We start from the raw sequence: 11,276 nt of genomic DNA on the forward strand, positions 1-11,276 counted from the left end.
AAAATTATATTATGTGCAAGTACAGTTTTTCTTTTAAATGTACTTTAAAGATCTTAAGTGCATTGCAAGCACATACTGATTATAATTAACTGCAGTTTTCTGATATACGTATTCTTTAGTGGTTCACAGTTGAAAGAATGTCCTGCATGTTTGGAACTGTTTTTGGCCAAAATGTCCATTTAAGGTTTGACCATGAGGAATCACTACTACGGTGAGGTGAGTGTGAACGGACAGTAAGCTTAGAAAAGTTCCAGTCCTGAGGGGAAGGTTTGGAGAACTATTTTACATAGTTCAATAAAGACAGAGTTTGTGGTAAGATCTAACAGATTTGTGAAGTATGTGCAGCGACTGTTTATCAGATGGAGATGAACTCCAGCTCATTGTGTACCAAAAAGAAACTCCATGTAGACTGTATTCCTTTGTAATTGGCTGCTGACAGTGGTTTTCTGGTCTCTTTACAGTGCCTCTCTTACCTGACAAAGGGTAGAACCGCTGTAAAGTATGGTAGTGCCATGTTACAGTGATGGTAATACTATGGTACTTTCATAAACTGAATGATTACCATATTCATATACAATGGTGTATGAAGGTACTTCAACTAATACCACAATATTACCCATATTAAAAAAGTAAAGTGGCGGCATGTTGCTATAGTGATGATACCAGATGGTAGTACTTAAATAGATCAATATCATGGTATTTTAATGGTACTTCCAAAAATATTATGCTACATGTCCAAAATACTAATATACTTCAAAGAATACCACAATTTTACCCTTACTAAAAAGTAATGTGGTGGTATCATGGTATAGTGATGTTATTAGAGGATTATACTGTGGTATTCTGAATAATACCATGGTATTGAATTTGTTTTATGATACTTCCAAAAATATCATGGAACTACATGCTACCAAAATACCAAAGTAAAGCACCATGATACTATCTCTAAAAAAATATGTTGTAATGCTATGGTAATTCTTTACTGAATGTTATTACCATGAAGATTTCATTTATACTTACTTAAGTTCATATTCATTTAATTCAAAATTATATGGTACTCAAACATGCTTCCAAAAATGTACATGTCCAAAATCATATTACTACTGTTATTTTTTAGTGATTGTATTGACAAAAAACTGTGGTATTGCTTTATAGGTGAAACACATATCTGTATGTAATCAGTGTGTGAAGGTGAGAAATGGTTATGAATTTGTTTTTATTGCCAGTGTGTGTGTAAAGTCAATGTACAGAAGAGAAAGATGCGGGACTTCTTTAAACGGGAGAGTGAAGGTCACGTCTATGGTCAAGCTGATATAAAGTCAGTGAGCTATCACTGCAGAGGTGGTTCTGTCACAGTTGAGATTAAACAGTTGCTAAGGGGAGCTGCTGCTGTCCGTTTGGTGGCTAGTAATGCTCAGCGTGTGGTCATCCTTACTGCTGTCGGGTTTTTTTAATGTCATTTTTTTTTCCTCAAACCCCAAGAGCTTACTTCATTCTTCCCTTCTTATCTACCAATGACAGAAGTCTAGTCCACACCTCAGAGAGGACCCTTCACCCTGACATAACCACAGACAAGGGATCACACATATCTTTCCTCTGACCTCCTCTTTGGATTTGTCATTTGACGTTAAATTAAAGTGATGTTATGAAATATAATTACTAATATAAAAATGCCTCTTCTGTTTTAATATGCAGCCTTTACTCCATTATTGAGTGTCACAGGATTCTTCAGAAATCATTCCAATATTACTGTTTTTTTTGTAATGTAATGTATTCACTATCATTCAAAAGGTTGTTAGGAGTTTTTTTTTTTTTTTTTTTTGAAAGAAATTCGTACTTTTATTAAGCAAGGATGCATTAAATTGATCAAAAGTGATAGAAAGACTTTTGTAATGCTACAAGAGCTTTCTACTTCAGCTAAAATTCTGTGCCGTTCTTTTCAACTTTCTTTTCATCAAATAATCCTAAAAAAAATGTACACAACTGTTTTCAACATTGATAATAATAAGAAATGTTTCTTGAACAGCGTATTATAATGATTTCTGAATGATCATGTGACACTGAAGAATGGAGTACTGATGCTGAAAATTCAGCTTTGCATTTTAAAATACATTAAAAAATAAAACAGTTCACAATATTACAGTTGCTGTATATGTATATTAATTGTTTTTGCTGTTTATGTGTTTTTGACCAGTAGTGTATATATAATTCCCCCTAATCATTCAGTCACACCAGTATATATATTTGTATTAAAATCCATCCCTCTGGGACTCTTTTTCAGTGCCTTTTAGCCTATGAATTCCAATTCTGAGATCCAAAAGCATTTGAAATTCTAGTTGAAGTCCTGATGATGCCAAATGGAGGGCTCTTGATTCTAAATGACACATTAGATGAATCTTGATGGTGAAGTCCCTCTGATCTTGGCACGCTTAACTTTATTTTTAGTGCAATTTCTCTGAGACGTATGAGCACTTGGAGTCCTGATTAGCTGGTAGCACTCAGCACTGAGTAAAATTAATTGTAATGAATTCAGAATGGCATCGGATGCCTGCAGATGTCTTATGGCAGCTGGGATATGTCAATATCAAATATATGCCCTAAAGCAATCACAGAATGATGGTCTTGCTGAAAGATTTGTGCTTATGAAGTCAGTTTTATCAAGGCTGGAGTTTTTAATTACTATCAAATGGGTAAACGTTTCTTTTTTTGAAGTCTGTGTAGTTGTAATGGGTGCATGTATTCTAAAATTTGAATTTTTTTCCAGATGTCATATCTGGTAATTGCGAGTGTTTTAACTCTGGAAACACTTTTTTGGTGCAACTGATCTTACTGGCAGCCTGGGTGAATATTTCAAAAAGTAAGCTGATATTTTAATGAATTAAGATCAATTATGTATCACAAGTGTTTTGTTAATGTTCTTTCATGTTTCAGTCTTTTAAAATAATTGAAAACTGCTTGTTTTTATAAATATTCTATCATAGCAATCTTAGATGATGTTACCCTGTTCTAGCACATCACCTGTCAAATATTAGTACTATAAACATTACTTTCCATTGTCACTTTTGAGTTCTGACATGTGGTGCTGTCAGACTGCAGTTTGTGTTGTGTAACTTGATTTGTGTCACATTTATTAGCGCATATTGGTTCCGTATGTCTCCCTGGTTGCTTGTAATTACCCTTACAAAAAATAACTATGGTAACCAAGTTCTGCCAAAGTACCACAGTTACTACAGATATTTTTGTTGCTTCAACTTAGGTGTCAGTAAAAGCTTACACCATTTGATATAGAGAACATTTTTAATTATATTTATTAAGAGAAAAGCAACAATACTATGGTACATTCTATGTAAGTTATTACATTTAATTGACATATTAATGGCATATACAACATTTGTAGATTTTTAAAATTGTCTGTTTTGTGTTTATACCTGCAGTGAAGGTGTTACAGACATGCAGCTGCTTTGAAAGTTGAGAAGCTAGATATGTGTTATAAATAAAGAAGTAAATAAATATAAACATAAATATAAATAAATAAATGAGAAACAGTAAGAATTACAGTGTAGGTGGAAATATTTCCCTAAGGCGGATAAAGCGGAGGATGAGAGAAGAGAGAAAATCGGGCCGGAGAGAGAGAGAGAACAAAAAGAGAAGACAGATATATATATGTGTGTGTGTGTGTGTGTGTGTGTGTGTGTGTGTGTGTGTGTGTGTTTTCCACTGGATAGCACAATAGTTTAGTCATCAAATGACAACCTCTTATTTGAGCTGCATATAAATGGTCAATGTAAATGTAATTAGTCAGTAATAATCTTCAACCTTTAACCTTTATTTTTCTTTTAATATATGGATCACAATTATTTTGCTAGTTTAACAAACATGATTTTTTTTTAGCAATAAATATGTATTTTTTTTAGCAATAAATATTTTATATATTTCAAAGTTCAATGAACTAATATTGAATAATTAGAAGAAAAATAAATAAAAGGGTTTAATTAACTAGTATTATATAATTAGCTGAAAATTCAATAAAAATCCATTAAAAACACACATACAGGTTGTAAATTTAGTCTAAATTAATCTGTCACTTGGTTGAGCTTGACAGATACAGTCAGCACAACCATTTGTATTCATAATTATTGAAAACATATTGATGTGGGACAATCTAGTTTAAGGGTGAGGGCAGATTTTGATGGATTGAAAACTAATTATATTTCTCATGCTAATTTATTTATTTATTTATTTTCTCCAATCTTATAGTTCATATTATCGTGCATCTATAAGTGTACACCCTATTTGTGGAAATTTTCAGCAGTGCATGGACCTTTCCCATCATTTGTTCTGTGTAAATGGACATTTCTTCTTCTTGTAATGGTCCATTACTTCGTGGTACTCTGTGTATTGTGTTCATAACACTGAATAATTTCAGCATACTCTGTGAATTTGTTTTGATTCACCGAACCGAGTTCCACTCAATTGTCATTTGTCCCTACTCTCCAGGACCACTATCTTCTTTATTTTCTTCTCTTCACCAAAGATCATGGTGTGCTCCGAAGACAGTAGTATCAGACATTATGAATTTTTATTGATTTTGTCAAGGTAGCAACCTGAGCAGTACATGCTTTACCTCTTAGATAATTGGATAATGCTGAGAAACTCATGCCGTGAGACAGATGGTACCGTGTCAGAAAGCAAAGTGACACAAAAAGAAAAGAGGACTAAAAGCGAGCACATGTGTCTGAGCTTTTCAGACTTTAATCTGAGTGTAAGAAATGATCCTGTTGGACATGCAGATGAGCATTTCTGTCGGCAGACAGAGAAACAGAGTTAACTGGAGTGAGACGTGTCAGTTTTATCTTCTGCCTGCTGTATCTTCTCTATGGCATTCTGATATCACCACAGCCAGAAGATAAAGAAGCAAATGACTAAGGCAAAGCAATAATAAAAAATGTCCCTCTCACCCTCTCTCTACCAGGCTTAGTCATCTGCTTTATGATAGCTTATGAAATATTAGTATGATAGTACTTGACAAGCAAATAATGCTTTCTATGTTTATGTGGAGCTTTTTAATTGAGAAAAGGGCAAGATGCCTCAGACATTTTCTGTTAATTAAGCAAAGAGACTTGATTAACTAATTGATGATTTTCCATTGACTACTTTGATGGTTTTCAAAATGGTTATTTAATGTTTTGTAGGGTAATTAACATGTAGCACAGTCCATTAAGCCTTATTCAACAATTAATTAGAAATCTTTCTAAATGGCTGCAGAGCCTGAGATATTCCATATTAAGATCATTTAAGGCACAATATAGAACAAATTCCAGAATAGAATGGTTGCGGGTGTGATATTTTATTCCATGTCTGTCTGAATACTGGATTCTGATTGGCTGGAAGGTATGCAGTAAAACCATTTAATGCACAGGTAGTTCCAGGTCAGTTTAATCACGTTCCAAATTAATGTGCTGCTTTAATTGATGTACACAAATAAATAATAAGTAACAAAATAACAATGTTATAATCAAATATACACACATTTAGGGAATGTCGGGGTATTATAGTTATATGGGTTTTATTTCATCAAAGTTATTACGTTTCAAAATTTAAAAACGTTCAAAATGACTGCCTTTGTAGTTCTAGTGTAATTTATTCAGGAACAAAACAAGCAAGTCATTGAATTATTCACTCAACCGAATCATTCAAAAAAAAAAAAAAAAAAAAAAACAATGGTTCATTCAGGAACACTAGATTCTGCTGTGGCTTTGTTTGAAATTATTTTAGCCAGTGAAACAAAAGGTAACTTTTAATAATAAGTAATATTGTGTAATCAAGGCTTCTGTTGTAATCTGCTTTTAGTCATTTCAGCTGTACACAAATAGCCCGTTATTCTACTTGATATTGCAAACTGGTATTTCTTATAATAATCATAAACACTGTATTGTAGTGCAAAATAGTTTTACTGCACTTTGTTATTCTACTAGTTACGGCTAATGATTCAGAAATATTGCACATTCACAAAAAGCATCTTGTTCCCATATTGCAAAATAAGGTGAATGGGGGCTATTTTGGACACAGCCGTGTAAAAGAATCAGTAGAACTGAACGATTCAGTGACTCACTTGTCATCTAATGTGCAATCACAGATACTTATCTCATCCTTGCAGGCTTTTCATTTCCCATAAGAGCGTAACTGTTGTGTAGCTAGTTAGTTTTGTCTGTGATATTAATCAATACAATTCCAAGCACATCAGGACGGAAATGCTGTTTTGGCTGTCTAACTGCAGCATTCGTCTTCCGCTCACCCATCTGTAGTTCTCAGACAAATGGGAGCTGATATTTCATCAAACTGACCCTTGTGCCCAAACAGAGCATCTCACTGTGAGTTAACCACTTTATGAACAACTCCACAGTTACCACGTTCGCTTTAGAGCATGACCTCTAAATGTCTTGTGGAAAGACTCTTGGCTCCGTCTCATGCGTGTCCCCCGCCTCTTTCTCTTTCTTCATGGGTTTAGTATTGACAGAAAAACTGAGAGTATCCAGGTAGTGTTTTCAACCCCGTCTCTCCACATACTCCCCCATTTATGGCCATATAAAGTTCAATTCTGTTATGTTGTGATTTAGTGTCTCTGCTGGCCCTGCGTGCCTTGCCCTCGGTGGACCCGCTCATCTTGTTCTCATCCAGTCATTCGTTTTCCTGTGCACCGTGATTGGGTTATATCGAAATATTCATTCATCACACGGAACGACCTTTATTCCACTATCAATCAGAGGGTGTCGCGCGGGTAAAGGCTCTCCTCGGCGGCCCTCCCCCTCCAGCACTTCCACACAGCACAAACAGCCTGATAATGTTGTGTTGCCTGCCATCCTCTCTTATTACTGCCTCCCAACTCAGATTTATCATCTTCCCCTCCCCTTAAAATCAGTATAAAAAAAAATAGCCTCCGCTTTGCAAGTGTGGTTCTTTATCATCCCTTACTTTTAGGCCTCCTTCTTTTATAGTGGCCTTTAATGGGCTTCACTGATGTGCGTGCGTGAGAGAGAGTGTATTGTACTAATGTTTATGATTATGACAGAGTTATAAAGGAAAATATTCTCCCTGACAGCCCCTTTTATCCAGAAAAGCGTTTGTTGCCATGGAAACACATTTTTGTAGCTCAGAGCGCAATGATTGATATTTTTTAGTGATGAACAAAACAAAAAAATCTATCAAAATTATCTCTGATAGGAAAAAAAATGCTTTGTAAACTGCCACTAGACACTATTGCAGGTTCAAAATATTTGTTTGTTATGTGTTTTCCAATAGATGGGAATCAATAATTTAGTGCAGATATTACCTGCCTCTGACAAATGGATGGAAGGGACAAAAGCGACAGGTAAACAGGTCCATTATGGATATAATGGAATCAAATAACAAACATGATTCATTCTCATTTTTTAAAAAAAGGAGTGACAATATTTACCCCTCCCTTCGGCATTCAGGGTTGTATCTAATGTGTATTCGATGAAATCTATTCCATTTCCGTGTGGCTTACGCTGTTCAGCTAGCAGAAATACCTCTGAAAACATGCCAGTGCCCAATCTACCCATTCAGTTTTGAACAGGCCTCCTATCAATTATAAAATGTCAGCTCATAAATTCTCCCTGATTTAAAAAACATGAGTGGAAGGCCATCTGATTGACTTCGCTCTGCTCCTAACAAGAAGCAATTTGTACTCCGCTGTTTCCCCCAGTGAATAGATTGCATGTGGAGAGAACAAATGCGATTACTCTGAGTCTGTGTGTGTAATTTGAGTACGGGCCTGGATGTGATTCTTTCTACTGGGTTCAATTTTTATTTATTTATTTATTTAGGCTTAATATATTAGTAATGTGTCGTGCCTCTCTGCATTCCCAACAGATGAATTTGAGTAACATCTTTTTCCATGTTATACAAATTACATATAACAACAACAATGAAGATATTTAATAATATGGACATTAATATAATATACAACATATAATTCATTGTAAATAATGTGTATGTAATTAATATGTGTTTGTGTATGTGTGTAGCTATAAATAATGTATGCCATAATTAATTATTAATAAAAAATTAATAAATAAACTAAGCATTTAGAAGCAAATTAGTTACATATTAACAGATTAGGCTACATGATGTTTGTTTCCATGAATTTGGTGTTTAAGTAATAGCAGCACTATAACACGAACCCTTAAAATGTGCCCTTTTAAAGTTTTAAGTTATAATATCAGAAAAATGTTTGTATAAACAAGTTCAAGATATTTTTAATATCGGCCTCCTTTGGTTAGCCATGACCTTCGCTCTCGGGTACGGCGCGCGCATTCAGCTCACGCCCGCAGAGCGCGCTCGTGTCAGGAGTTCTGCAGCGCGAGAGCAGCGTCTCGGTAATTAGTCACTGTTAATATTCATTTAACGGATAGCGGCTGTAATTATAAACCCGTGTTCCGTCTTATTAGCAGCTAATTTGTAGTTTACGCAGCGCCTATCGATGATACGCATGGGTTTGTTGAGAGAGTTAAAACTGGGCTGTTTTTAGAAGAGGTTTTCCTTCAGCTCATGCCAGATACGCAAAGGTTGCACGAAATTGCTGCAGACCTAATAACAACACATAAAAGGGATTTAAGGAATCATCTTGTGGTAGGTTTAGGCAAATGTTAATTGAAAATTACTAATTTTGCTCTTGAAAACCGAAGGAATCTTCATGTAACTTATACAGTAGGCTATTTAATATATAGAAGCACTATATGTTACCAAGACAGGACAAACAAAACTTACATTTTATCGTCTGTTTATTAAAATGTTCGATTTCCTCATTTACCATCTCCGTTATTAAATGGTCATTTTCGTTTCAGTAGCCTATATAAAATGAACAATTCCCATTTGCTACATAAACATTTGGTGCTGGATAGAGTACTTACTGCTGAGATTAGTGCCGCATTACTGAGAGAAGATTTATTAAATTGTGATAATAAAAGCCATTATATTGCTATTACACCCACATTAAAACAAGCCACATCATTAACTTTGATTAGACTGCAGCGGAGTTTGTGCTCTAACATAGCCATGGAAGCAAATTGCGAGTAATTACTGCATTAAAAAAGCCGGTTAGAAGACAGTTTTAAGTTCATTTGTGATTTTCAGCTGGTCATTTTCTTGCCAAATCCCACAGGTCAGATTCTGGCTGAACCCAATCTTCTCCCATGATGCTTTGAAGAGTGAAGTCTTGAAAATACTCAAGTCGATGACTGTTCAGATGAGATAAGAAATGTTATAATCCTGGTGATGTTAAGACCCATTAAAAGGAAACAAATCATTTTAAGATATCTAAACTTACAAGTCTGGTCCCTGTCCTTCTACTAGGTCTTCTCTAGGAACAGGATACAGAGCCTCATAGGTCCTTCCAGCTCCAGAGCCATGGATGGCATAGGAATTCATCTTATTGATGCCCTGAGGGAAATACCTCCAAGGTAGAAGTGCTTCTCCCTTCCATGTCTTGTCCTCTATATTGGCTTTGAATGATAGAGGGAGTTGTTGCTGTAACAGGTTATAGCACAAACATTATTACAAAATAATAAGCTAATGGTCAAGATTAGCATAAGAACATTTCATATCATTGCATTTTTTTTATCTCCTGTACTATTACATTAAGCTTTTCTGCATTTTAATGTTTAGACAATTGCTGTTATAAACCATACTTGATCAAATGTGACAGTAAAGGCACTGTTGAATGCATCACGATTTCAGAAATTACAGAAATATTAAGCACCACAACAGTCTTCAACATCTATAATAATAATCAATGTTTCTTGACCACCAAATCAGCAAATTAATTGATTAAAGATGATTTCTAAAGGATCGTGTGACACTGAAGACTGGAGTAATGGCTGCTGGAGTAAGTCAGCTTTACGGTCACAGGAATACTTTACATTTTAAAATATTCAAATATAAAAGTTATTTTAAACTGTCATAATATTTGATAGTTTTAACTGTATTTTTTACTAAAAAAAATAATAAACTGATGTACAGTGTGTATTTTCTTACCATAAATGCATTATGTTTTCCATTCAATAGCAGAATAAGATGTTGTCCATGACTGTAATATCAAAATATTATTTCAATTACAAGTTAGCAATGAAAAATCTTCCTGCTGCCTGATCAACACTGTAGGCTTAACTTACGGGCAGACTTCCACCTCCAGATACTGCTCAGTGTCGCTGTTCAGGAAGAATGACTCCACCACTGAAAAATTAGTCAAAGAGATTGTAAAATTGTAAAAACTGTCAGTTGGAAATTCACAGAAAATCAGTGAAAGGTAAACATTTATTTAGTGTTAACTTTCTCCTCTAAGTTTAATTCAAGTGTGCACCAAAGTTAAATCTTTTTGATTTATCTGGTAATAGTCCAAGGATCAACATGATCAGCTGATTGCACAAATTCTTTATCTAGTCATTTGAAAGTAAGAAACTCAATCTATAAACCAAAACTGACAAATTGGACCTTTATTAAAAGTACAGATGAATTTACCCTCATAGTCCCAGAGACCAGGGAACGGCTCTCCAGGTGGTCCGGCTGGTGCAGGGGGGTCATTAAAGAAAGGAGCAGTCACCTGCATTAACAAACCATCCTCGCCAGGTGAGAAGCGAATCTTTACCGGCTCATGATCCACAGGTAAGCTGTCCCAGGTATGTCTGATGTGGAACTCCATGACAGTCAGGAGGATACAACCGACGCAGACACTGTTAAGCATGGTAAAATATTATTTATTTCTATCAAGACCTGAAATAATAATAAATTACTATCTGATTAAGTTCTTAAAAGTTATATGTCTGTTAATATAAAGTATTATTAACAGCGACACTGTTCTGTGCTCGTATATGTCTTAAGCAGCTCAGGACACAGGACAGTCTGATAATGAAATAAAGTTCAACAGTCATAAGCCATCATTAACTTATCTGATATCATAAACTTAACACCTGATGTTTTTTTCGAAGAACACTTCCTGATTTCACACACACGACAACAACTAAGAATCCCAGGTAAGTTTCAGCAGTCAGCCACATAGTCAGTATTAAATAAAATAACAAATAAAAACAAAAAACAGTGAAGTAAAGTCTAACCTATTCGATCACATCGAGGGTCCTCATGTTGATAGTTCCTCAATTCAAGAACCATGAAAAAAAAAAAAACAGGAACTCCGTAAGACGCACGGAACGCAAGCGGGTTGAAATTTCCCGGGAACATTTTAAGAAGTTGCACCGCGT

At 35.0% G+C, this 11,276-nt stretch overlaps 1 protein-coding gene across 3 annotated transcripts; it reads right to left on the bottom strand.

Annotated features, from left to right (window-relative positions):
• Positions 1-8,786: 8,786 nt before the first annotated feature.
• On the bottom strand, positions 8,787-11,276 carry cb1h4orf33 (chromosome B1 C4orf33 homolog). Of its 3 annotated transcripts, none has more exons than XM_042716801.1 (6): positions 11,133-11,276; positions 10,540-10,751; positions 10,194-10,254; positions 10,057-10,108; positions 9,350-9,549; positions 8,787-9,260 (listed from the first exon to the last, which is right to left on the bottom strand). In XM_042716801.1, exons 2-6 carry the CDS (start codon positions 10,718-10,720, stop codon positions 9,161-9,163), a joined length of 594 nt encoding a protein of 197 aa, XP_042572735.1. In that variant the 5' UTR covers positions 10,721-10,751; positions 11,133-11,276; the 3' UTR covers positions 8,787-9,160. The 3 variants fall into 3 exon arrangements, with proteins under 3 accessions (XP_042572735.1, XP_042572736.1, XP_042572734.1); XM_042716802.1 differs by lacking the exon at positions 11,133-11,276 and adding an exon at positions 10,989-11,010; XM_042716800.1 differs by lacking the exon at positions 11,133-11,276 and having other exon boundaries at positions 10,540-10,881.

The sequence above is a fragment of the Cyprinus carpio genome, chromosome B1 (assembly GCF_018340385.1).
Source record: "Cyprinus carpio isolate SPL01 chromosome B1, ASM1834038v1, whole genome shotgun sequence".
In the NCBI taxonomy this organism is placed as follows: Eukaryota; Metazoa; Chordata; class Actinopteri; order Cypriniformes; family Cyprinidae; genus Cyprinus; species Cyprinus carpio.